The sequence below is a fragment of the Artibeus jamaicensis genome, unplaced genomic scaffold (genome assembly GCF_021234435.1).
Source record: "Artibeus jamaicensis isolate MK-2021 breed Jamaican fruit bat unplaced genomic scaffold, CSHL_Jam_final scaffold_3151, whole genome shotgun sequence".
Classification (NCBI taxonomy): domain Eukaryota; kingdom Metazoa; phylum Chordata; class Mammalia; order Chiroptera; family Phyllostomidae; genus Artibeus; species Artibeus jamaicensis.
In genome coordinates, this window is record NW_026522037.1 from 6824288 (window position 1) to 6849299 (window position 25012).

Below are 25012 nucleotides of genomic sequence, written 5' to 3' on the forward strand. Positions count from 1 at the left end.
AGGGGTTAGTTATAAGGATGCAATGAGGCGGTCTCTGCCTGGAAAATTCCCACCTGGTCTGTGATCTCAGCTCAAATGTCATGGCTTCTAGGAAGCCGCCACAGCTCTCCCAGACCCAAGAAGATCCACCCGCCATTCACCCGCATCACACCCTGTTTGCAGGATTTAGGACACATTTTAAGTGGAACGAAATATGCCCTGTCTCCTCTACTGGATGTAAGCCTCATGCAGGCAGGACCCTCATCTTCGAATTCACCTTTCCCTGTCCAGCATCCAGTGCTGTGTCTAACCCAGTAGGTGCTCAGGAAATATTTGTTGAACGAGTTCACTAATGAGCCCGTGCCCTGCAGGCGTTGTTGGTAAATCCTTCTGAGAAACTCTGAGATTTGCATTATTATTCCCCCCATTTTAGAGAGCGGGAAGCTGAGGCCCTGGGAGGTCAGATGACTTGCCCAGGGTCACAGAGCTGCAGACTGGTGAAGCTGGCCTTCGACTCCAAGTTCATCTCACTTCATAACTCGCATTCTCTAACCACTAGGCTCTGCTAGAATCTCTTTCCTCCTCCTTTCTCAGTTTCCTTTAGCCTTTGTTGTTGGTTAAAGTTTCTATGGGTTCACCTGGCATTTTACAGCCTGGACAGCAGAGAGATCAGGGATTTTTCATCCTATTAGATTCTTTCTAATGGCCCTGGCGTATCACTGACCCCAAATTCCACGTGGGAAAGAAGTGCCCAGCAGCGGGTGCAGTGAGCCCTCCCCTGAGCTACAAAGGTGCAGCTGTCGTGCCCGTTCTGCGGATACGGCTGATTCTGGGAGTGTGAGTTTGCAGATACGGACTCAGGGTAGGGACAGCGGGCCAGAGGTTCTCCAGGGCCTCAAGCTGAAGCAGGCAGGGCCCTGAACAAGCCACCCCAAGCACGTGGCCATCGTTCTGCCTGGCGGAGGTGTGCCACTGTGGGTCTCCGGGCAGGTGGTGCTATGAGCCTCTTCAGGGCCTTGGTCAGTGGTCCCCTCCATATGCTCCTTCTTGCACTATTTTATTTCATTTTTAACACCACTGATTACATTTCCCATGGTAAGACAAAGTCTGCCTCCATGCCTCCTCCAGAGGCTGGGAAGAACCTGGAAACTTCATTTCACAGGCTTCTCCAGTACAGATTAAAAAATGATCCCACCCTGCCTGGGTAGCTCAGTTGGTTTGAGCATCATCCTGCTACACCAAGGTTGTGGGTTCGATTCCCAGTCACGGCACATACAAGACTCAACCAAGGAATGCATAAATAAGTAGAACAATAAATTGATGTCTCTTTCTCTCTCCCTCTACTGTCCTCTATCTCTCTAAAATTAATAAATAAAAAATTTAAAAATAAGTATTACTTAAAAAAAAGGTTAATCCCAAGGGGGTCTGGTGCCCAGGAGCTAATCCAGAAACGCCTCCAGGCCAAGGCTGGAACTGCCAAGTGCAGTGGCAATTAGAGCTTCCCAAGTAGAGAGACTGATCTTAGCAGCAACCAGACAGCCGCCTAAGGCAGAAACAATTCTCCTGGAGCCAAAGAGCACATCTGAGGTGTAACCTCTGATTCCTGGGCAGATCAGAGTTTCCTACGTGGAGAATCTAAGCCTGCAGCTGTCATACAGCTTCTCTGTCCCAGGCCCAGCAAGAACAAGGACAGACCGTGTTTCCGGAGCTAAACAGAGCAGTTGCATGGATTCAAGAGGCAGCGTGTTTCTAAGAGACAGGCCAGGGCACTGGAAGAGCCTGGCCTTTGCACACAGGCCTGGACCCCAGCCACCCCACTGAGTACTTAGAGGACCTATAATATTCATCAGTATTAATAAGTTAATAGTTGTGAAAAAAGATCGACCACTTTTCTGAAGCTCAGTTTATTCACCAATAAAATGGGTATATCCCAAGCTGACAGGTTATAATGAGCATCAGAATGTCCTAAGCAGGTGCGTGATAAAGGTTAGTCACCTTCTTAGAAAGCTTCGCTGCTGGGAGACGGACGTACAGCCTACCATCCAGACTCCACAATCCTTGAGGGCGGGGCTTCCGAGCTCCTCAGAGCCCGTTGCAATAGTCTGTCCCCTGAAAATTACTCCTAAACAGAAATCCTTGCCGGGCTGAATTCCACATCCTCACTTGGTCTTCCCTGACCATGCAAATGGATGTGAATGCCCAGGCCTGGCATCCTGAACAGGGCCTGGAAATGCAAGTTATTTTAGCCCCAAGCAGAAAACATCACTCGTGTAATTCCCAGGTCTCGTCACCTACAGAGCAGCACCACAGAGCGTCCAGCTTTTGCCCTTTGAATCATGAAGCCACGGTTCCGGAAAAGACATTTGGGATAATCTCATTGCCCCGGTCCCTCCTTAGGACAGCGGCTGCCAAGGCCAGCAGAGCTTAGTGATGGATGCGGTTCCTGCCGATATTAAATGCATAATTAATGAAGCCGTAAGAAGAAACAAGGCATGTTCCAGGCAGGGTACAGAGAACAAATCCATTCTCACATGGAGTGAGGAGAACTCGGGTGGAGGACAGCGAAGATAAGGCGGAAAAAATGATCCTGTTAGTGAGGACTTTTCAATAAATATCCACGGAAGTCTCATTAGAAAAGGAGACAGTTCATTTTGCAGTGCTGGCCACTTTCCCGGTTTACACAACCCTGTGAGCCCGATGGCCCTAGGCAACGGTGTGGTGACCAGAGAGACGCCGCTCTACTCTCTGGCTGACCGAGAATGGACGTGTGAGTTCCCAGGCCTGACACATTTAGGACCATCATCGTTATCGCCATCAAAGTGATAATAATTAGTATAATTATAATAAACTACCCCGTTCCTGGCACCGTTCTATGGGCTTCATGTGACGATTTGCTAAATCTTCCCAGCAGTTCCAAAGAGGCGGCTGCTACGAAAGTTATCACTGGATGTGGAAGCAACTGGGCCACAGAGAGGTCAAGGAATTTGCCTAAAGTCACAGAGCTCATAAGCACCATAATCCATGTATGAAACCCCCACTGCTCTGAGCATCTCTCAGGTGCAGCTTCTCCTTCAGGAAAACAGGATAAACCCTAAAAGAATGGCCTGAAGGGAAGCTGACCTTCCCTGGGACCACGGGGCAGCTCCAGAGTCAGGAAGCCAGGTCCGAAGCTGTCACTGCTGGCGCCGCAGAGGGACGTGGACAAACCAGCCAGCGGTTTTATGGCCCCAACACGGCCTCGCGCTGGCCGCTCAGTGCACCACTCCGAGCCGCCCCTCTCAAACAGCAACGGCCTCATTGACTTCCCTGAACACACTCACAGCTGGAGCCTGCGGGAGCCTGGGCCACGATGGAAGGGGATCGAACAGTTGTCCCATTCACACAGCAAAGTGGCACGTTTTGTTCCCGTATTGGAGGTTTACAGCGGTCACCCGGACGCTGCCTGGCAGTCAGGCTGATGTGGTGGTGACACCCCACGTCTGGCACGTGACCTGCTGGCTCATGTGCCACTGCCGTGCGTTACACCCAACTCCGCAGTGACGTGTTGCGTGGCTTCAGGCCATCTGCTCATCGCCTCGGGGTCTTAGCTCCCACATCCTCCCAGCAGAAGGAAACACGAAGAGGCACTAACTGTTAGTGGTAAGGACAGAAGACAGTGCCCATAAATGCTTCCTGGAGGGTCCTGTGGGGTGCGCGGGTTTGGCCCATCAGAAAATGGCAGCGACTTTTATCACAGATATAATTCGGGTTGTCTGATTTGAATGCAAGGTAGTGGGAGAAAATCTTATTCAAACAGAATGTTTATTAAACACTTAGAAGCCGGCACTGGCCTGCAGCCTGGGCCTCGGAGGCCTCAGGCCAGGCGGGATCTTCCCAGGGAGACCCACTGTGCGCCTGGCACAGAGTGGGTGTTCGGGGGGCTGAGTCTCTGCACTCGCATAGCTTACGTCCTGCCGGAGGGGGGAGGCAGCAGGTGGATGGGAAGAAGGACCACATCTGGTGCTCTGAAGAGACCGCAGCAGGCTAGTGGTGACACCTAGTGACCATGGGGAGGGCGGGGCCCTCCGAGGGCAGTCGGGCAGCGCAGAGAAGTATTTGAGGGCGCTGGTGGGCTTACAAGGGAATCCCCCCAGCAGGCACCCCGACACATCCCAACTCTGGGCAAACCCTATGAAGGGGCCGGGGGAGGCATCACCGCATTTACAGAAGAGTCGGCCGAGGCGTGGACACAGCCCAGGCCCTGCCCGAGGGGCTGAGCTGGCCAGAGGCCAGAGCTCAGATAGGGACTGACACCCCTGTGAGTGGGCACAGAACGCCATTGCCCCAGGTCACTGGCTGCTCTCTAGGCTGGCACTGAAGGAGGTGCTGAGGACCAGAGAATCCCCAGCCAGGGGTCCTTTATGGCGGGCTTTCTCTCACATCTCCAGTTAGAGGCAGCAAAGTGTACTTTTCCACAAGCTTTCAAGAGTTGGTGCTTCCTGCCTGGATTTTGAGTGGATGTCACTGCGTCTGCCCCAGGGATGTGCCTGAAGGCCCTGCGTCTCACTGGTCACCCCAGGTCTTGTCTGAGCTCACTGAGAGTGACTTCTGGAGGAGTCAGGATGTCACAGAGCTGTACTGGAGAGCTGTGTTGTCTAGTGTCCATGAGTGGCTGCCGTCATAGGCTCCAGTGAACAGAAAAGTAAGAAAATGTGTAAAAGGCGGTGCCTACTGACGACAAATGAGCGCAGGTCTCCTGTTTAGCACAAGATTCATTACGTATGCATATGCTGCTCATCTAATGACTACTGCATCAATGGCCCAATTCCAGACCCTCACACTTCCCGCCCTGCCCACCCCTCTATGGGAGCCACCAGAGACCCCGACACACCCACGAGTGCACTGGGACGTGTCCAATGGAGCAGCCAGCTGGGGAGGCTGGAGCAGCCCTGCTGGGCTGCCCGGAGCCACCCCGGGGCCCCCTACTCACCTGGAACTCAAAGTTGGTGTGTTCCAGAAACTTCTGGTTCATGATTTCTGCAAACTTGTTGATAGCTCTCAGGAAGACCCTGGAAGAGGAGAGAAGGTCACCAGGTCATCTGAGTGGTCTGTATCAGGCACCCCTTCCCTCCCCCGTGCTCCAGATGGAGACCCCTCAGGGAGGGTCCTAAAGACCCCAGAGAGAGGTCAGCTGACCCACCTTAACACCTGCTCACACTGTAGACCTGGGGCCACGTTTGCCCGCAAGGACTTCAGTACCACCTGGTTGACTTCCTTTAGAAAATCTGGCCTGCCTTTTGCTTAAACTATTACATGCTTGGGGCAGGGAATTCAGGCCGTCCAGAAAGACAGAATGTGCCCCCTTCCTAAACAAATGAAAACACACCACCAAATCCTATCATCTGCAGTAAACTGTCGTCGGCGGCATTTTGGTGGACGCCGATGGTCCCCCGGGCACACGTGCACGAATGCCGTCTTTCAGACACCACTGTGGCGAGTGGGGCTAAACGAGAAATGCTGCTCCACAGCCTGTTTCACTGGAGCGCACACTGTGTGTTCCTTACATGCCAATGAGTTCAGATTTACGAGGTCTGTCCAGAAGGGATCCAGCCATGCAATACGAAAAACAGACACTTACTGAAGAAGATACAAGATAGAAAAAACATTGCACACAGGACAATGATGTCTCAGTCCTCTTCAAAGTAGGCACCTTGGGACCCCGCACAGTTCTCCCAGTCACTATCAGCTGCTTTGTCGTATTTTCATGAATCTCATCAACTGTCTGAAATCTCTCCCCTTTCGAAGGTGATTTTAGTTTAGGGAAAAGCCAGAAGTTGTAGGGCACCAAACGCAGGCTCTAGCGAGGGCTGAGTCACCTGGGTGATTTGAGGTTTCACCAAAAAACTCTGCATGAGACGAGATGCATGAGCAGGTCCATTGTCTTGGTAAAGCCACCAAGCAGCAGTTGCCCATAGACATGGCCTTCTGAATCATCGAAATAGTTTCCACAGAGGAATGTTCAAGCTTAATAAAAAATCTGATGCAGATTCATTGCTCACTCGTTCAGTCACTTGGAATGTGACGGCCACACAGTGCACATGCCCACTCAGTGGCATCTCCCACCCCCACTGACTAGTACAGTGGGGTCGTCACTGTTCACACGTATGCATTCCAGTCCACGCTCCTTGGCTGCCAGGTCACACCAGTAAACCGCTACTGTTACACTAAGAATGACTGGGCTCTTTCCGGATACACACCTTGTCTCCAGTCTTGCCTGAGTGGCAGTGCTGATCAGATGTTCTGTGCGTGTAGCATTTGGGTCCCTGCAACGTCGTCCTGTCTGTCCCAACCTCTCCTTCTTCCTGCCATGCCCTGCTAACTGGTCTTGCAGCCTCCTATCTCTCGTCCCTTCAACCTCAGCAGCACCTTGCCCCACAGGACAGCCCCGGTCATGTCAGTCACCCACGTCCAGGGCTCCCATTGCCCACAGGATCGGTCCAAACTCTCTCTGGACAGTCAATGCCCTCCAGGATTGGACCCCAGCCCTCTTTTCTAGATTCGTTTTTCACCCTTCCCTTGCGCTTCTTTCTGGCTGATTCCCACACAGCGGTGCCCCTCCTCTGTGCAGAATGCCCCGCTCCTTCTCATCTCTCTAGGGCAGTGACTGCTGCACCTCCCTGTCCCCCAGAGGGGACTCATTGCACCCTCCTCCCCCAGTGTTCATCATGGTCTAGGATGACTCACTGGTGTCGCTCGGTAATGTGTCTCCTCCACTGTACTTTCTTTGGAGTCAGAGACTCCCTCCATGATCTCATCTGCTCTCCAGTCTGCATGCCTTTGACCCCCAAACTTATCCATCTTCACTGCCGGCCTCTCCCTGAGCCCCGGCTCGCATCCCACCTCTGCACCCTCCCCTGGGTGACTAGTAGGCAGCATCTCAAACACATGTGTCAAAAACTCAAGTCCCATTAGCTGTAGCCTTCCATCCCAGTTAGGGACGAGTCCATTCTTCCAATTGCATAAGTGGGGGAGGGGAAGATGGGGAAACCTCTGGTGAAATCTTTCACTTTTCTCTTTCTGTCACATCCAATTCTTGGCCTGTCAGCAAAATCTTAACATCGCTTTCAAAATACATTCCGAATCTGACTACTTTTTATCACCCCACTGCCACTGACCGGAACCAAGCCCAGCTCGTTTCTCTCCCGGGTGTTTGCAGTCACCTCCAAGGGGCTCCGTGCCCCAGTCTTCATCACATGCGTATGTGTTTGTAAAATCTTAGAGGGCAGCGGCCAGATCTTACCTGTACAACTGTCTATAACTTTTGATTAACAGTGCGCAATCAATAATTTCTCTGTGGAGTGGCTGATCCAGGGAGAATGCCAATTGATCCACCCGAGACTCAATGTGAAGCCAGTGAAGGAAGTATTTATCTGAAGGTCATTGCTTTGGGTAGTAACGGAAACTCGCTGCTGCTTAGGAACTTCTGGGGGACAGCAGAGAACACACCTGCACATCAGTGTGTCCCTTCCCAGGGAGGGGGGAGAGCTGGGCTATTTATCCATTAAAGCCAGCCCCTCACTGGTTGAATGTGGCTCTCGATGGCCATTAAGTCCCTGACACTGCTGGCCTGCCCTGCGGGGGTGCTGAACACTCTCCTGCAGCCAGAGGAAGCCCAGAGAATAAAAGAAGTAGGGAGCTTTCAGGAAGCATGAGAAATGCCCACTAAAGCTGCAAGTATTTTGGGGCCAAGAGAGTGGGCAGGGCCCCTGTAGCAACGGCTAAACCAGACGTTGCTCGTGGAGAACCCTCAGGTGTTCATTAAACACTAAAAACTTTGTTGAACAGAGAGAAATGTATCAGGATCACAAGATTTGCACACACATACACAGATGACTGGGGATAATTTTGGGCTTTGCCACTTCCCCTGTGTGGGTTTGGGACTTCTTAATGTTGCCTTTGATGGCTCAGTCTCCTTGCTTGTGAAACAGCAGTAATGTAACCCCTCCCCACAGGGAGGCTGTGGGGGTTCAACGACAAGTGCACAGTGCGTGCTGACCGAGCACAGTGCCTGAATCACACTACCGGGTGACACGCAGTGCCTGATGCACAGTGCCTGGTCACGACAATAACACGGCAGCTGTGGCCACTTCGGAACCCTTCGGGTCACTGCCTTCTTCCGAGAGCAAGGATTGCCCCCACAATGCACAGTCAGGGGGCGAGGACAGCCAGGTACCCCATTCTGGGGGAAGACAGGAAACATGAGTCCCCCAAAACCCTTCGCCCCCTCGCGCTGCCAAAGCCTGACATTTCCTTGGTTTCACTCTTCCGTCATCGGCTCACATGCCTTCAGAGAAACATCTATATTTCCTCCTTACAGATCGTATCTGAGTCCCCAGACGGAAACCCGCTGATGGCTGTCACATCACCCAGAAACATTTCAGACCCTGATGTGGGGCTGACACGCGGTGTTGTACACGGTCTCCGCAGCGACGGCGTTACCGCCCGTAGTTTGACTGTTGTCCCAGCCCCGTTCCTGGCTCTCAAAGGCGGTGCAGTAACCAGGACTGATCGGCCCCCCTGTGCTGACGGGGGGACTGGGAGCCCAGAAAATCTGGGGGGCAGCCAGTCAAGGCTCCTCTGTCGCTCTGGATTCTTCTGCAGCCACATGTGGGATCAGACTATCTAACGCTGGGTTTCCATGTTTGGGTTTGGAAAGTAGGTCTTTTTCTTCTATTTTGAAGAGATAATTGTACTTAAAGCCTAAGCACTACTATGGTGAAGACATATAACACTCAACTCTTTCTGGGAAAAGACTTTCAACACTTTCAACAGTGAACGTGAATTTGTCGAAAACAAAGGTCATGTTCAATTATCAGCCTAACGCTTCCTGCATCTCGGCTGTGATGAGTAGCAGGCTGGACAAGGTCAATAATCATCACAGCCACAGTCACCAAGAATGTGCTCTGGGCCCCAGTGCTGGGGTCCACCCTCCCTCCCTTCCTGCTTCCCTCCCTCCCTCCCTCCTTCCCTTCCTTCCCTCCTTCCATTGTCACAGTAACTTTCTCAGTTAGATCTTGAGAGATGTGACTAGTAACTCTCCCAATAACCCAATCAGTACAGGTGGAACCAGGGTTTAAACTAAGATGTACTGCATTCAGAACCTCAGTATTTAACCAACATGCTATTCTGTCCACAAGGAAAGCTACAGTTATGTTCAATGCAAGCTGAAAGGTCCCCTCATTAATGACAGCAATGACGAAGCACTTATCACGCATAGAGAGCACTAGGTGCTCTGCAGACGTTTCGTTTAATTCTACACACTGACGTAGGTGCTACCGTTACATCCCTTAACAGAAGAAACAGCATCGGAAAGATCAAATCATTTCCGCACGTTCACACAGTTGAGAGGCAGGAGGGTCCAGACCCAAACTCAGGTGTGTCTTTCTGCAAAGCCTGTGCAAGTCCCCAGAAAGACAGACTGGCTCCCTGAGCAGCCTGTGTGGCCTCTGGCACCGGGCGTGTCTCTGCTCATGCCTGCCACCCTCAGAGCCCCTGCACCCTCTGTCCAGGCCACCCTGCTGTCCTGCCCACATCAGAGAGGGCGCAGGGTCAACAGGACACAGGTGGCCAACAGCCTATGAGGGGTCCCCTGGGTACCCCAATAGGGGCACCTAGGCCCGAGGGCAGTCAATCTAACTTTTTAGGCAGTCCAGAAGTGGGACAACCCGGGAGCACATGGCAAAGCTGGGCCCTGAGCGAAAACCATGATTGTCTGAGGAGCAGAAGCCACCTGTAAAGGCTGTCAGCTGCTGGGAGCGGGCAGAAGCTGGCGGAAGGAGGAGCCAGCCCCAAGGCTGGTAGCCTGAAAGCCACTCTTCACAAAACCTCACTGCCGCCCCTGGACCGGCTCCCCAGCCTCCCGCTTCCCGGGCGGGAGAACACGTACATCCCTGTACCTGGAGGCAGCCCGGAGCCCCAGTGTCTGCCTCCTGAGTGAACCTCAGGGCACGCACGCACCAGTCCTTGGGCTGCATGCAGGGGTGCAAGGGGCACTTGGACTCGGGCAGGCGCTGGCGCAGGCCTGTCCCGGGTCCTGTTCCCACCCTGCCACCACTCTGTGCTGTGGCCTCTGGGAATCTCGGCTGCCCCACTGGCAAGACGAGCTGGGTGTGAAGGTCAGATGACACACAGTACATGAAGCTGGTGGCCCAGAGCCTCGGCACACCGGAGTCATCATCACAAGTCGGTGGCTGCTGTCCTTGACTGCCTGGCCACCTAAGGCAGGAGGGTCCAAGGCTGAAAACACTCTGGTGCAATAACCCACCCGTCCCACAGTCTGTACGATGTGCCCGGAAGAGGGAAGGTGAGGTGGGCAGGCCCTCTCTGGTGAGGATGCCCGGGGAGAGAGAGGGCCTCTCCGGACCCCCTTAGCCTCACTGCTGTGGCTCATGGCACGCTCTTGGGATTCTAGGGCCCCAAACTGGAAGACAGAAACAAAGCGCCAGGGAAGGAGTTCTTACTCTTCCCCGCAAGGCAGTGAGAAATCTATTCTCCCAGAGCCTTACCCGGGGGAGGGAAGGATCCGCTCAAACACACGGAAGCCCAGGCACCGAGAGATGAGAGCGAGTCGGCAGGTGACAGCTCGGTGTCAGGGCGTGGCCCCCCACGTGCCCTGATGCTCCTGTAACATGGGGTTCTGGTTGGGGCGCAGCGGAGCCCCGAGGCCAGCTGCCTGTCGGGATTAGGTACACTGCACTGGCCAAAGAGCCCATGGAGACCTCCGTCTGGGCCATCACAGACTGGGCCTTTCAGTCATCTGGGCCAACGCACAGGCAGCTGGTGCCCATGTGTACGACACACTTAATATCCGAGCCTCACTCATTTACAGGATAAAGCGGCAGGGATGGAGAACAGAGCTCCACTGCGTGGCCTCTCCGTCTCTGATTGGCGGTGCAGCCCTGAGTGAGCTACGCCTCTGTTCCGTGCCTCAGTCTCCCCATATATAAATGCAGATTGCAACAGTTCTGCACCACGAAGTTGTCGCAAAGATTCAGCAAGCCAGCCCATGTGAAGTGCTCATGACAGTGGGGGAACTGTGTCCTTAATACGTGTGAGCTGTTACAACACTGTCCACAACAAGCAGAAACAGTGAGAAAATGTCCAGTGTCCGCAAACGTAAGGGACTGCTGTGGCCTGAAGAGGGAGGGGTTCCACCCTCTGATCCATGTGCCTGCGGCCACACGGCTGGTCATCTTCTCTGGCCCACGCTTCTCTGGTCCAGGACCCCTGTGCACCTGGAGACGCCGGCGCGTCCTTCGGTGAGTCCTCCTGAGGTACCTGCACTGTGCTGAGCACCGTCCGGGAGATTATGTGACTCCCCAGGAAAGGGAAGGAAGCAGGACCAAGAAGCCTGATCCCAGCTGTGTTCCTGAGCCTAACTGTTTATACTTTTTAACGTAGAGATATAAGTCCTTAGCTGATCCTTTAGAGATACAAATGTTTCTATTTTGGAGACAATTCCACTCTCATAGGTCCCCTAGAAGATTATATTCTGATTTTATAAGTATAAATGGATTACTATATCATTTCTGCGGGCCTGTCCCCGCCAAAGAATAAGGTCCACAGCTAGCTAGGACTTCAGGAGGGAACATGTCTCCAAAGCTCTTCCCCGAGTTTCCTGCAGGGTGAAGGCAGCCGTGGGGGCTGGCCTGCCCTGGGCTCCTGACCCTGGTGAATGGATACGCATTGGTCGGCTTCTCCACCATCCTCTCCTCCTTCCGGTAACAACTCCCCGATCTTCCTTCCGAGGACCATTTCCCCTACCTCCCCCTTTGCCACCAGGCTTTATGCTTTGGGTAGAACTAACCACACCCTCCAGATGGGTCACGTGACCCAAGCCTAATGAAATAGGCATTTCATTCTTCTGGCCACAGAGGCTTATGGATGGGCATGTAGCCCAAGCCAAAACTTAGAAGATGAGTCTGGGGACTTTTGCTGCGCTTACTGAGGGAGAGGCCTTTTCTTTCTATTGCAGTCACTAAGCCAACAAGACATACATCTGAAACTCCTACAGCCCATTTTCCCCACCACAAAGGCAGCATGTGCCTGACAGTGAAACCAACAGAGGAAAGAGCAGAGGCAGAGACTCAGATTTCCTACAACACCGAGCACCTAGATACATCCATGCCTGAAGCCATAAGCCTGGGATCTTTCTGTTGTCTGATCCTCCAGTAAATTTTCTTTCTCCTAAGCAAATTTGAATTGAATTAAAAAAAAAAAACCCGGTTCAGTAATTACCCATCCGAAACACAGATTCATTGTATGTACTTATGAACAGCAGGCTCTGTGAAAACACGGAGATAAACTGGACATAGTGCTTGCCCTGGAGAAGTCTATTCTCTCCAGGCAGAACCAGGCATACAAAGAGAGACTTTCATAGCACGGTGGGGTAAGTTCTAGAATATGGGCCTGTGCCGCAGCAGAGAGGAGGGGGCACTTTCTCCCATCATAAGGGAGTCCTAGACGGGTCCACAAAGGAGAAACCACGTGGCCAAGGACTGGAAGGACGCTTTCAGGTTGGGTTTGGTCTAGAAGGGGGAGAGTCATTGTTTAGCAGAGTCACAGATTTATGAAACAGGAGATTCCAGTAAGCAGTTGAAAGCATCCAAAGTATAGGGTCAGTCAAGGATGACTCACCAGGTGCTTCCTGCAATTGGGCAAAACCCCAAGACATGACCAACCAACAGGCGGGCGGTGAGGGGTTCACGCGCAGTTTAGGAGCTGGCTGCTGCCCTCACACAGGATGATGGGGCACTGACGTCAGGCAGACGAGCTACGCACCTCGCTGAGCTCGGTGCACAATGAACGTGAAAAATGGTTAAGAATTTCAAGGTGGGCCCTGGCTGGGCGGCTAAGTTGGTTGGAGCATCGTCCCATACAGCAAAAGGTTGCGGGTTTGATCCCTGGTCAGGGTGCAAACCTAGGTTGTGGGTTCAATCCCCTGTCGGGGCGCATATGGGAAGAAACTGATGGATGTTTCTCTTTCACACTGATGCTTCTCTCTCCCCCTCTCTCAAATCAATAATATCCTCAGGTGAGAATTAAAAATCAAGGAGTGAACGAATTAGAAGGCGGTGATAACAAGGCATTAAAGCAAGCCTGGGACCCTTTAAGCACGGGGTCTGACTTGGCTGTGCGGTTGGGGGCCCAGAGAGCTGGCCCTGACATGCGGCTATGGAGGCACCTGCGTCTGACCCACGGCCTGGCCTGGACCTGATTTCCAGCAGCACTTTAATCACGGCACAGCCAGCCTCCCACCTGCGCGGTGTGAGCAGGAGAATCAGGTCAAGGTTAGCCCAGGCTGAGAATCCAGACATTTTGCTGCTGGGCTGGTTTTCCTCCCGCTGCCACGAGCTTCTCTGGGGCTCGATAACCCTCGCCTGCCCTTCCCTGGCCCCCAACGCCGGCCCCAAGCGCCCCGTGGGCAGTGTGTTCATCAAGTCACATGGCTGGGCACCTAGGCACCACGGAGGGGACAGCAGCTTTTCAGAGGACAGAAAGGTCAGGGCCAGCTGGCCCTGGCGTCAGCTCTGAGGAACACAGAACACAGAACTCTCGGCTGCGCTAACGCTAAAACTTCAATATACGAAAGTGTTCACGGCCTTCCCTCTCTGCCTCCCTCTGAAGAGAATCCCGCTCCGCCTCTCCAGTTTTCCCTTCTTCCACCCTCTCGGCCTCTGAGCTACAGAACTAGTCATCGGAGGCCGGCACAAACCTCCCCGCCAGTGTAAAGGGCTCTTCATGGCAAGGACCTAAACCAAACATGAGCAGCCAGAGGAAAGCGACAGAGAAGGTTGGGAGAGGAGCCCAGAAGACCCGGTTTCACAGGAGTTTGTGAAGAGGAGCAGAGAATGAGGTTCTGAGGGACACCTGGGTCCATCACGAAACCTGAGAAACGCTGAGAGGCAGGGACTGGAGGAGGGGAACATCACAAAATGTGGCTGAGTGTCATCATTTGAATTTCATTTGGTTGAAATAACATCATTTGAGAGAAAGCATTAAAGACTGCAATTGCTTATAATTACTTTGATCTCACGTCTGCTTGGGCTGTGGGGCACCTGAGGTACACCTGAGTTACACTGGGGTTCTCGACACGTTAAGAGGTATCACACGCACTCATAGAGACATACACGTACGCACGCACCGTTCCACGGGCAAACCCAACCGCGAGACACTCTAACCTAAACGCTTGGCTAGAGAATCACACGACACAGGAAGGGCTCCAGGAAGCCCCGTGGCGTGGAAATCCCGGCACGGCCGCCCCATCCAGTGCTCCCCACACCGACTCCTCCGTATGTCACAGGGGGTATTTCATTATTTTGGAAAAAAAGTCAAAATAATATCATCTCAATCAGGCTGACCCAAAGCTCTCCCATCACCAGGGTTTAGGGAAGGCGTCACAAAGTAAGATATTTGAACTGGCATTTAAAGAACGGAGATGGTGGCCGGTGGCTAATGTGATATATAAAAAGGCACAAGGAATAGAAAGTTTAAGGGGAAAAAAAACCTCGAGAGTGTTCCAGAGCGGTGAGGAGTTTCCTGGGGTTTAAAAACAGAAAGAGCGGCGCTGCTACGTGTCCTTTCTCCTCACCAGGGAGGGGCTATGCCCACCCCGTCCCTGCCAGCGCCCTCTGGAGCGACGATGGCCGGGCGTGTGGCTGCGAGGGGCGGGCGGCGGCTCACCTGTTCTGAACCATGCTCATGGCCATCCAGTCCCCGGGGTACACGTTCTTCCCAATGAGGTCCTTGAACATGATGAATGTCTCCATCAAGAAGTCCTGAAACAGTTAAAAATCACATCATACCTGTCACTGCATTTCATAGGGACCGAGTGCCCAGATCTCGTTCGCTGTTTATATTTTTCTTCATGATTCTTTGCAGGGGGCAGGGAGGAGGGGGGCACAGACTCTCTTGAAGTAACCCCAATGAGGCCCATAGCAGCGGGGTTTTAGATGGAAGCTTAACGTTGCCTGGTGAGAGACTGTTGCACAAATATAATGGAATGTGAATGTGAACTGCAGAAGTACTCTCAAAATAAAGCACTATTAATTCTGTCTTTGGGAGTAAAGAAGCAGATGCATTCATTGACGTGGCAATTTTATAATCATCTTCCCAAATATGTACTTGAGAAGGAAATACTCTACATTATGTGAAAGCATCTCAGGTCATTGAGCAAACAATTATTAAAATGAACACCGAATTAGTAGCACTGTAAACACAGCTACGTCACGGGCCACAGACGCAGGCATGGGCTGGTTAGAGGAGATGCTGCAGGGACCCCTTTCCTCTCCCTCTCAGAGGCTCAAAGGGGCCCTCGCGGCCACAGTCAGACTCTGCGGCGGACCCGACGTGTTCTCCGTCTTCGGAGAACACAGACTCAAGACCATCACGTAGCAGCAGACAGAAGCACTGCCAGTGGGGCAGGCCCCTGACCTGGAGGAAACGAGGTCACATCGCCTTCACCTGTGCACTTCAGGTAAGATTTGAAATCCATAGGAAACCCATTCGGAGCTTTCCTTAGGCCAGCAGTTTTCAGATTATTTTAACAGCAGAGTGCTTTGTTGCAAGAACATCTTACCTGGAACCTAACCTACAAAAGTAGAAGGGCTGTGGATGGAGACAGAGAGAGAGAGAGAGAGAGAGTGTTTAAAGTACAGGATCGTGAGGCTGGGAGGAATAGGATTTGAAAATCACTGCTTCATACTAAATTGCAAAATTCTGGGAATCTGATCGATTCCTTCCCAGCAATCTTTGCTTCTAGGGAAAGTAGCCTCAATGCATCCATGGCACGGGGCCAGCATCTTCCTCAAAGGGCTACCGTGAGAGCGAGGCGGACACTGTCCAGGAGACGCTTTGCACTGCACTGAGCACACAGGCGCCCACTGTGTGCTCAGTGGTGACGATGGCGAGTGCCGGGATTCACCCCTGAGTCACGGGGGAGGTGCGGATATTGTCCCAGGCACCTTCCCTTCCCGTGGGGACGGGGAAGGCCTCTGGCTCATCCCCGAAAGTGTGGCTTCTGAATGTGATGATGGAGCATGGGGGGGTCGGAGCCGAGGTTCAGGCCCTGCCTCTGCCCCAAGCTGGCGACTTGGCCCGGAGCGGGCAGGCTGTGGGCCCGCGGGAGTGAGCAGCAACACCCGTGTCGTGCCGCGGTGGGGCTGAGCTGAGGACGTGTGCGTGTTCAATAAACAGAAACTCCCCTTCCTACCTTCCTTCCCACCATTCCTTCCGGTGAGGATCAGAGTATGAAGCTGGTCTTTTTCTTTCCATGTCCCAAGACACGGAGAAGTTGAGGTGGTGGGAACCTGCATTTTTAAGCTTTGCTTTTGTTTTATGTCCTGAAAGAGGTTCCATTTCTTGCCCATCCTACTCTGGTCAGGGGACTCTCTCCCCAGAACGGATGGATGAGTGAGTGAGTGAATGAATGAAAGGGAAGCGACTGTTTTCCTAGTGAGTCCCCTTTTCACGGGACACTCTCCGAGGTTTTTCCAATTCTGGTGCCTTTGGTCTCTCCAAGGGGAGTTGAAAGTGAGCCCCGGGAGCGGAACCCATGACCATGGCAGCAGAAAGCAGACACTGACAAAGGCGACCACACCGAGGGCGGAGGGACTGCTCTCCCCCTGGGACAGCCCAGCCTGGGCTCCACGTGGATCAAGTCATCCGCTGCAGAAGTAGAGACCCGCAGGCCAGAGGGCAAAGGCCAGAGGCCAGAGGCCACGGACAGACGGCCCTGGAGCAAATGAGTCCGAGAGGCTAGACGGAGACGGGGCTCAGAGGCCAGCTTTCCCTGTGCGCTTGTTTTCATACTGAAGTATCGTCCGTCTTGTACTGAGCACGTAACATCTCAGAGCTACTGTGCTCTCCTCTGACCCCTTTACTGTGACATAAACAGTATTATCCCCACTTTACAGAGGAGGAAAGTGGAGTTTAAGAGAGATTAAGCAGCCCGTAGTCACACAGCTAACTGGCAACAAAGCCTAGATTCAAACCCAATTGTGTGACTCAAACCTTCATGTGCTTAAGCCCCAAATGTCCATGACTCACCAAACCACATCTAGAACAGACATTTGAGTCCCATCTCTGACATGGACTGAAGACCTGGTCCAGAAGTCACGTACACGCCTAAACGGGCATGATGCAGGCATGATGCAGAAGTGAACACCTGGTCATGTGTGTGATGTTAGACTCACGCTTGCTCATGGTCCACAGCGGAGGCCTCTTTGCCCCAGACGCTCGAGAATGAAAAGTGTGACATGTGTCCCTCACACCGGCCCCTGCCCCCCGACAAACTCACCACAAGTTCGGAGCTGGTCTGAAAGGTCTCGATATAGAAGGAATAGTGTTGGTCGCCCATCTGGTTTAAGATCGCCGTCATACATGCCACAAAGTGACTCTGTAAGAAATTCGAAAAACGCCGTGAAACAGTGGAGAGAGGACCGTGACATTCATCTTCTTCCTTTTCTTTGACTCAGGCACCCCAACCATCCCAGAGAAAAATGCCCCCCCACTGTCCCCTGGGGACGGCGAATATCTCCTTTGCAGATCATCATATGCAACTTCCCTATGAGGAGATGTCTCTTTATGGCTCATTCATCCCAAAAGCACTTACTGAACACCTATTATGTGCCTGGGACTGTAAGAGGAGCCCCAGACATAGAATAGAGGGCCGACCTACTACCTCCCCGGTTGCTCAGCACTGAGAAAGGGACCCTGTGCTGGCGTCAGGAGATCCAGCTACACCAACATCCTGGAGGGACAGTGGGACATCTCGTAGTCTTACATGTCTAAGCCCCGGTTTTTTCATCTGTAAAGCGGGACAACAATCCACCCATGTACCCCAACAGGGGTCTCAGAAGAATCAAACGGCCCCTGCGGCATTTTGCACTGACGTTCTCTACAGGAGGATCAGTGGTTGGACCACCGTGAAGGAGCCAGTGAGGAGCCAGCGGCCACCAGGGACCAGCCCCTGTTCAGAGCTGCAGAGGATAAAAGAAATGAGAAGAGGTGGTCTTTGCTCTCCAAGAGCTGGTGATCTAGTTGGGAAAATAAGATGCACATCTGTGAGGGGGAAAGTCCAAGACCCTTGACCTGGGAAGCAGACCAAGCGCCAGAGGAATTCGGATCAGAGCAAAGTCAATACGAGGACTTGGAGACTCGGTGGGTCTGGAAGGATCTGTGGGGCCAGAGGAGCAAAGGACCACGTCCCTTCCTGCACCAAAGCCCATCACCTCACCCTGTTCTGCTTTTTCCCTCCCAGATTTTATGAGTCTGTACCCGTGCATTTTCTGTTTGGGCTACAAGCAGGACTGGGGGAGACCCACCCTGGAAACCTGGCAAAGGGAGTACTGACCACAAGTCTGTGGGCTGGGGGGAGAAGCCCCCTGAGACTGTCTCCTGCAAGATTCCACTGGGGCTGCTATCTTAAGCCAGATAAGCCCCACTAGGCCCTGAAGTCAAGGTCAAGGTTGTGGAAGACGGGCAGCGCCCTGACACCCAGGTGTCTCCAGAGGACTGTTCAAGGGTGTCTTGCAACATTGCACACCAGGAGGTGGGCTGGGAGGACTGTTGGAATCAAGAATACAAGTTCGGTATCACAAACTGCTCTCGCTGTTAAAAACAACAAGACACACACCTACCCACCACACAAAAACAAAAAGAACCCCAACTTCTTCCTCTGTGAAAAATATAACAAATATGAAACCAAAAATATCACGGAGATAAACCGGTGTAGTGGCGGAAGAAGAGCTCGGTGTCCCCAGAAGCCCCTTCCGTATTCCTTCACAGGAAGTCTTCAGGGACGTGGATGCGCCTACAGGTCACGTGCCCAGAAGCGACTTCCCAAATAGGGATTCTCATGTGCTTCCAGGTTCTTTCCAACTGGGACCTTAGGGAGAGTGTGCATCCCCAGTCAGCAAGGCCAGCCATGTAACTAGCGGGGCTCAAGATGAAAGGAAAATGCAGAGTCCCCATTAGAGAATGATTCGGAATATCAAGACATCCTCAGGGCCCTTCAGAGCGCCAGGCCAGGTCACACACGGAGAAGCCCACCCTGCCTGCTAGTGACCGCCACACACACCACACAGGTTCCAAAAACATGCCAGCTGGCCGACAGTGCAAGGCTGGGGCTGTCTGGAGCAGCAGAGTGGACACCATTGATGGGGATCTTGAGCTTCTGCCCTGGGGGGGGGCCGCCTGGGCCATCCAGGGAGTCAAATCCCCTCTCTGGCTCATGCCCCCAGAGGGTGCTGGTGAGTTTGTGAACTTGACTGTCCCTTTCAGAGCAGACACAGCCCCACAGTCACTGCTGACTTACCCAGGTCCCCCTTACACCGAGAAACAGGCTTGATTTTGTTTACCCCTCCGGCCAGGAGGGGTGCAAGAAAGGAGAAATCTTAAGAGTTTGAGAGCTCTGTGTGTGTGTGTTAGAGAGAGAGAGAGAGAGAATGAGGGGAAGACAGGGAGAGAGAGAACTACTGTTTCCTCTACTCCCTCTGTTTCCTTTCCCTTCCTCCAAAGAGATTCAGCCTGTGGCCGCTAGAGGTCTTTTTTCACATGGTAGCTGCTGTGCAGCTTGTTCGGCTTTTTATTTATTCCTACGTGAGCAGACCCACTACACTCCTGGCATATAAACAGTGACAATTACAATATAAAGGACTTCTTATTCCTTGGTTTGGAGTAATTCTGCTGCTGGCCAGAGCTGGGATCGTTTTGCGAGGAAAGGGGGAGACCTACTCTGCAGGTAATTCCACTGTCTCAAGGTAAGAGGTTTGGCTGGGTTTTATTTTTTGTGATCGATGATCCCGTGAGAGAAAATGCTATCACCTCTTGGACAATAGTTTACTTTGAAAGCTTCGGCGTAAGCGAATCCGGGATTTGAGCTCCGTGTGAGTGTGTGAGTGTGTGTGTGTGTGTGTGTGTGTGAGTGTGTGTGTGAGTGTGGGAAATCCACCATTGTCAGAACTGCAGGCTGCCCCAAATGCACGGAGACGGAATGCTTGTTATTTCCAGTGGCTTGATTTGAATTTAAAGGGGGCAAAAAAGGAACACGGAGAACCTGGGTGCTCCAGTTCACTGGAATTGCCTTGAAAAGGCTACATTGTCTTGAGCCTTGTTTAGAGAAACTTCCGTGCTTGCTTTTAGAAAAAGAAAATAAAATGGAAAGGGGGCGGGGGCTCTAGTGCCCAGCTCCTGAGAGTGAACATGTTAGGAAAGACAGCATTCTCTTTTTCATGAGGACTGGCTCGGGGCGTTACGGTTCGCCGATCAATCAGCATTACTTTGACCGGCTCGTTCATTTCTTCGTTCTAACTACCAGGCAGGAAAACCCAGCCGGGTGCCTTTCTGTAGTGTGGTGTGACTGAAGTTTGGCCGAGTTACCTGCCTTTGGCTGTTAAGGAAAAATAACAGTGTTTCACTACCCCTCGGAAGCACTCTGGTTTCCAGCATGGTATCTTACCTTAGGATCGAATCTTTCAGAAACTACCAGTGTGAGTGACCGATTTGTGAAATGACATCAGACACCCACGGCAGGTTCCTATTTAGAGAAGCTCCTCCAGGCATTTACATTAAAAAAACAAACAAACAAAAATCCCCCCCAACCCAAAAAAGCCTCTGTCACACATAGATAGAATGACAGAATAATATCATGCTTTCTGGCTGTGTACCCCTTCAGTAATACCCTCAACATGGTGAGTCCCCTTCTTGCTTCCTGCCCTCCCTTTCTACAAGTTTGAGACCTTACTTCTGTGTCCACTGTGATTCCAATGTTTAGAAAGAGAGACAGGAATTGGGTGGTGGTGGTGGGGGGTGATCAGACTGCATTTGCCCAAGCAACTCAGATACTCCAAACGCTGGCGTAGCTCAAACTTTATTGTGTAGAAACCCAAACTCCCCAGCTCTGTCGGCAGCATGGGAAAGCCTTGGAATCTGCATGGGGAAATGGGGGGGGATGGGTCCCCTGCAGTCCGGGCTAGTGAGAACCCCCCCTTTCCCAGCCCTGGCAGAAACTGTGTAGTGGACACGTATTTACTACCGAGGCATGAGGCAGCCACTCACCCATACCCGAGCAGCATGCCGGGCGTCGGGATGGGAAATTGCTTCTTAAAACAAAATACCAGGGGACCTGCCTATTAAATCCCAGAGAGAAATGGTATCCGAGGCCCTGGCACAAACCGGGCAGAGTCACCTCGGCTCCTTTCAGGGTGGTTTAAAATGCAGCTAAGGAATTGCAGCATGAAGACACAGGGTTTGAAACTAGGTCAAATGTGTGAAAATAAGTGCGATCCTCACAGGCTCTCGGCTGACAGGGGCTGCTTAACGCCTCGAGCAGCCGGCTCATCTCCCCCATGGAAGCCCCTTCAGTGGTCCCAGACCATCAGTCCTCTTAATTAATTCAGCTCATCGGTATGTGAGTGTATGTGGGTGGGGGCGGCTCTTGCCCACCTGGGAGGGAGCTGAAGCTCCAAAGGCAAATAGCCAGGCTGTGTTCACTTTGCAATGGCAAGAGAGAAAAAGAAAAACCCAATATTGCGTGATTAATATTAATTAGTTAGGAAACTAGGTGATTGTGATCAGGAGAGTAGCCCTCCTCAGATCACTCTACTCTTTTGCATAGATCATCACCATTATCATCATCACAGATTGAAAGAGCAAATCTACTTAATCACCTCTAATGCAAACACACGGACGCACCAGGCAGAACCCCTGCAGTGCCCCATGGACCAGGAAGACGCTGTCAGTGCCCCGTCCCGGAAAACAAATGAAACTGGGCGGAGGGAGGTGTGGGGGGAGGAGAGGCATGGGTGCTGCCAATGTGTCCCCCACTCACCTGAGATCAGTGGGTGTGAAGAGATCGCAGAGAGAGGAAAACAGCCAACTTTACTATGCGATACCAGCTGGTGACACGTTGCTATAGTAACTTCAAATAATGTGCAAGACCAAAATAAAATAAAATATAGAAAGCACCATGGAAAGGAGATGAAGGAAAGTTTGCACGCTGAGGGAGGCTCACAGGGAGATGAAGAGTTCTATCTATTGGACCATCTATTTCCTTTGGAGACTGGAAGTGGCCAAGTGACACTTTTAGGTTGCGTCTCCACTTGCCCCTGTGCCTGCCATGTGGTTACGTAACGGATTTCACTGTCGGGCGGAGTCAGGGCTGGCTGTGTGGCGGATCCGGGACCGGAGGTGGGAGGCCGTGGTGTCAGGAGGAACAGGGACTCTGCAGCCCCCTCCTCCACCTCTGAGCTCTGTCTGCAGCCCAGGGCGGCGGTGTTTGGGGAAACTGGCGTGCTCATTCCATCTGGCAACTGCCACGTTCTGGGCACGGTGCTGGGTGCTGGGTGCAGCAGTGAGCAGGATGGGCGAGGCTGTGTTTTCAAGGGCTCCGGAGAGCTTAGGTTCTGCCAGGATGCAGACACAGCATCGGAACGGGGGCCTAGGAGCCAGGCGGCCCTACCGCTCACGAGGTGTGTGACCTTGGGCGGGGCCTTATGCCTCAGGTCCTCATCTGTGAAAGGGGGTAGAAATATTCCCCATGTCATACAGTGTGGTTGCAAATTAAACCAATCTGTATAAAGCACTCAGGACACAGAAAGCCCTTGGTAATGATCAGCTGTTACTATGTCTGTCACTGTCGCTGACTCCCGTCCAGAGAAACTATGCAGGTCAGTGAACTGCAATTCTGGACCTGGGCGGAAGCGGTGACGATGCCACCTCGCTGTGACTGCCTGTGGATGCATCAAGTGCTCCCAGGCACAGCTTGGGACAGACATCCAAGGGCTCTTTGACTCAGCTGATGGTTAAGGACATGCCCACATCCCAGCTGTTGAGTGAGTCTAGTGTGTGCCTCTTGAAACAGAGCATGCTGGGAGGTCTCTTTTATTTGGGGAGAGGTGCTGGCAGGTAGGAAGGACGATGACAGTATCCAAAAGCATGAATATGACTGTGTGCATCGAAAACCTGGGCCCCAGCGGCTGGCTGCCGGAGGCGCCTGTCTTTGTGTGCAGTGACATTCTTTGGTCACCCGGGGGGTCCTGCTGGGTGAGAGAGGGAACCGAGTCACCTTCCTCCAGGGGAAGCTTCCTGATGGGCACAGATCCAGGGGCTTCTTGCGATCTGCATCCTGTCACATGCACAGCGTGGCAGGAAACAGAGCAGTGCCCCTCGGATGCCGCGTACTCTGGATGGGCCCCGGTACACACGTGTGTGCGACCTGCCTGCTGCCGTGGGCTGCAGGGCACAGCGTGGCTAGCCCCGGAACTGCAGACACTCTGTCCCCTCGGGGAGCTGTCCTCACCGACAAAGAGCGGGAGGGGAGGGGTAACAAGGCGGCTCTGAATCGAGGTTGGAAGAGGATCCTGAACGGGCCACACGTTTTTCCTTCGGAACTCACACAGCCCGCTCCCGGTCGGACCCTGCACACACGGCTCCTTAGCGTGGGGTCACTTTAGATCTTCCCGAGGGTACAGTGGGACATTGAATCCCGAGGGGAAGTGGAAGGCAGGCCAATTCCATCCATTCATCTCACTGCGTCGTCTCTACAACCTCATGAGGTCGGCTTTCTGCCCGTCTCACAGGTGAGGTTAAGTGCAAGGTGTGCAGGCCCGGCCGCTTGCCCAGACCCACAGGCCGCACGTGGTGGGGCAGGGTTAGAATCTGGGCTTCGCTGACTACAGAACTTGGGTTCTCTCCACAACCCCGCCACGTCGGCGCTGGCAGCTCCGCCTGGACAGACACTTCTGTCCACTCCCTCACCACTGCATGGCCGGAATCCAGGAATGACCTTGCGCAGAGCGTGGGGTCGACAAACAGCTGTTGGATGAGAGGCCGCAAGGATTATAATACCCCCGGTCTGTGAAAGACGTTGCAGGGACTGTTCCCCCCACAAACCATGAAAAGCTAAGGGCAGCTGTTGCCTCAGGAGGGGCCGGCAATGAAAGAATTTCTGTTCTACTCCGAGCGCGCTCCGCCTTAACTTCTATTTGATCGAGACAGAGTGGGATTATTCTTTCACACACTTCTTAATTTAACAGGTATTTCTTAAGCACCTGCTACGCTTCAGTACATGTCTAGGTGCTGGGGACACAGCCACGAATGAGATTAATAAGGGGTTTCTTCACAGGGGGCTCAATTGCCATTGGGTGCAGGGCCAGGGCTGGGGCAACATACCACAAACAAGTAAATGCACAAGTAAGATCATTTCAGATAGGGATTCATAGCTGCTAATAAAATACTGCAAAGCAGTGGGGCAGAACGGAGCCCTTTTCAGTAACGGGAGATCAGCTGAGAGCTGATGTTTCGGTGGAGATGTGAAAGATGAGAGCTGGTCACGCAAAAATCTGGCAGAACAGCTGAGGCAAAGGCCCTGAGGTGGGATGTGCTTGGAACGCCGGGGGGAGCCAAACCACGGACAGTGGGGCTGGCAGGTATGAGAGGATGGAAGGTGCGGTGTGAGGTGAGGTCAGAGAGACGGGGGGGGGGGGGGGGGCTGGATCCAGGGTCTTGTGCATCAGAAACAAGAGCTTGGATTTTCTTCCCAGTGCAAAGGGAGGCCATCGATCTGGTTTTAAGCAGCTCACTCAGGTTGCTGTGTGTATGAAGAATCCTTCTGTAAAGAGACATTTTCCATGTCTTACCACACAAGGCCACCTCCACGACACTACCCTGGAGGTTCCCGGGGCCCTGGGTCCATGGAAAACACACTCGTGATGTTTTTTGTGGGGCCCCTTCCTCATCTGTGGTAGTGTCGTGGCCCCTCAGCAAAGCGCCGCTCACAGAATGTTTACCTTACAGCAGGTGCAGTTTGGGACTCCAGTTTTGGACTCTAGTTTTGCTGTCCCCTGTTGTCCAGAGCTGAAAGAAGAGGGGACTTCTCTGGCCACTCCCAGTCTCTGGGGGAAGCCATCTGTGTCCGTGGGACCCGAGAAGGCTGCTTGCCCGGAGCGGGGAGCTATCGTTCAGGACACCCCAGTTTTTCACTGAGCAGGGGATG

General features: G+C 52.9%; 1 protein-coding gene across 2 annotated transcripts in view; it reads right to left on the minus strand.

The window, feature by feature from the left end:
• The window catches only part of DOCK2 (dedicator of cytokinesis 2), a 345180-nt gene that overhangs the window by 59571 nt on the left and 260597 nt on the right, over positions 1 to 25012 (minus strand). For both annotated transcript variants that reach the window (XM_037127870.2, XM_037127869.2), the window contains exons 28-30: positions 17315 to 17413; positions 14701 to 14795; positions 4949 to 5027 (exon numbers count right to left, since the gene is read on the minus strand). In XM_037127870.2, the coding sequence (XP_036983765.2) occupies positions 4949 to 5027; positions 14701 to 14795; positions 17315 to 17413 (273 nt within the window). The remainder of the gene's footprint in view (positions 1 to 4948; positions 5028 to 14700; positions 14796 to 17314; positions 17414 to 25012) is intronic.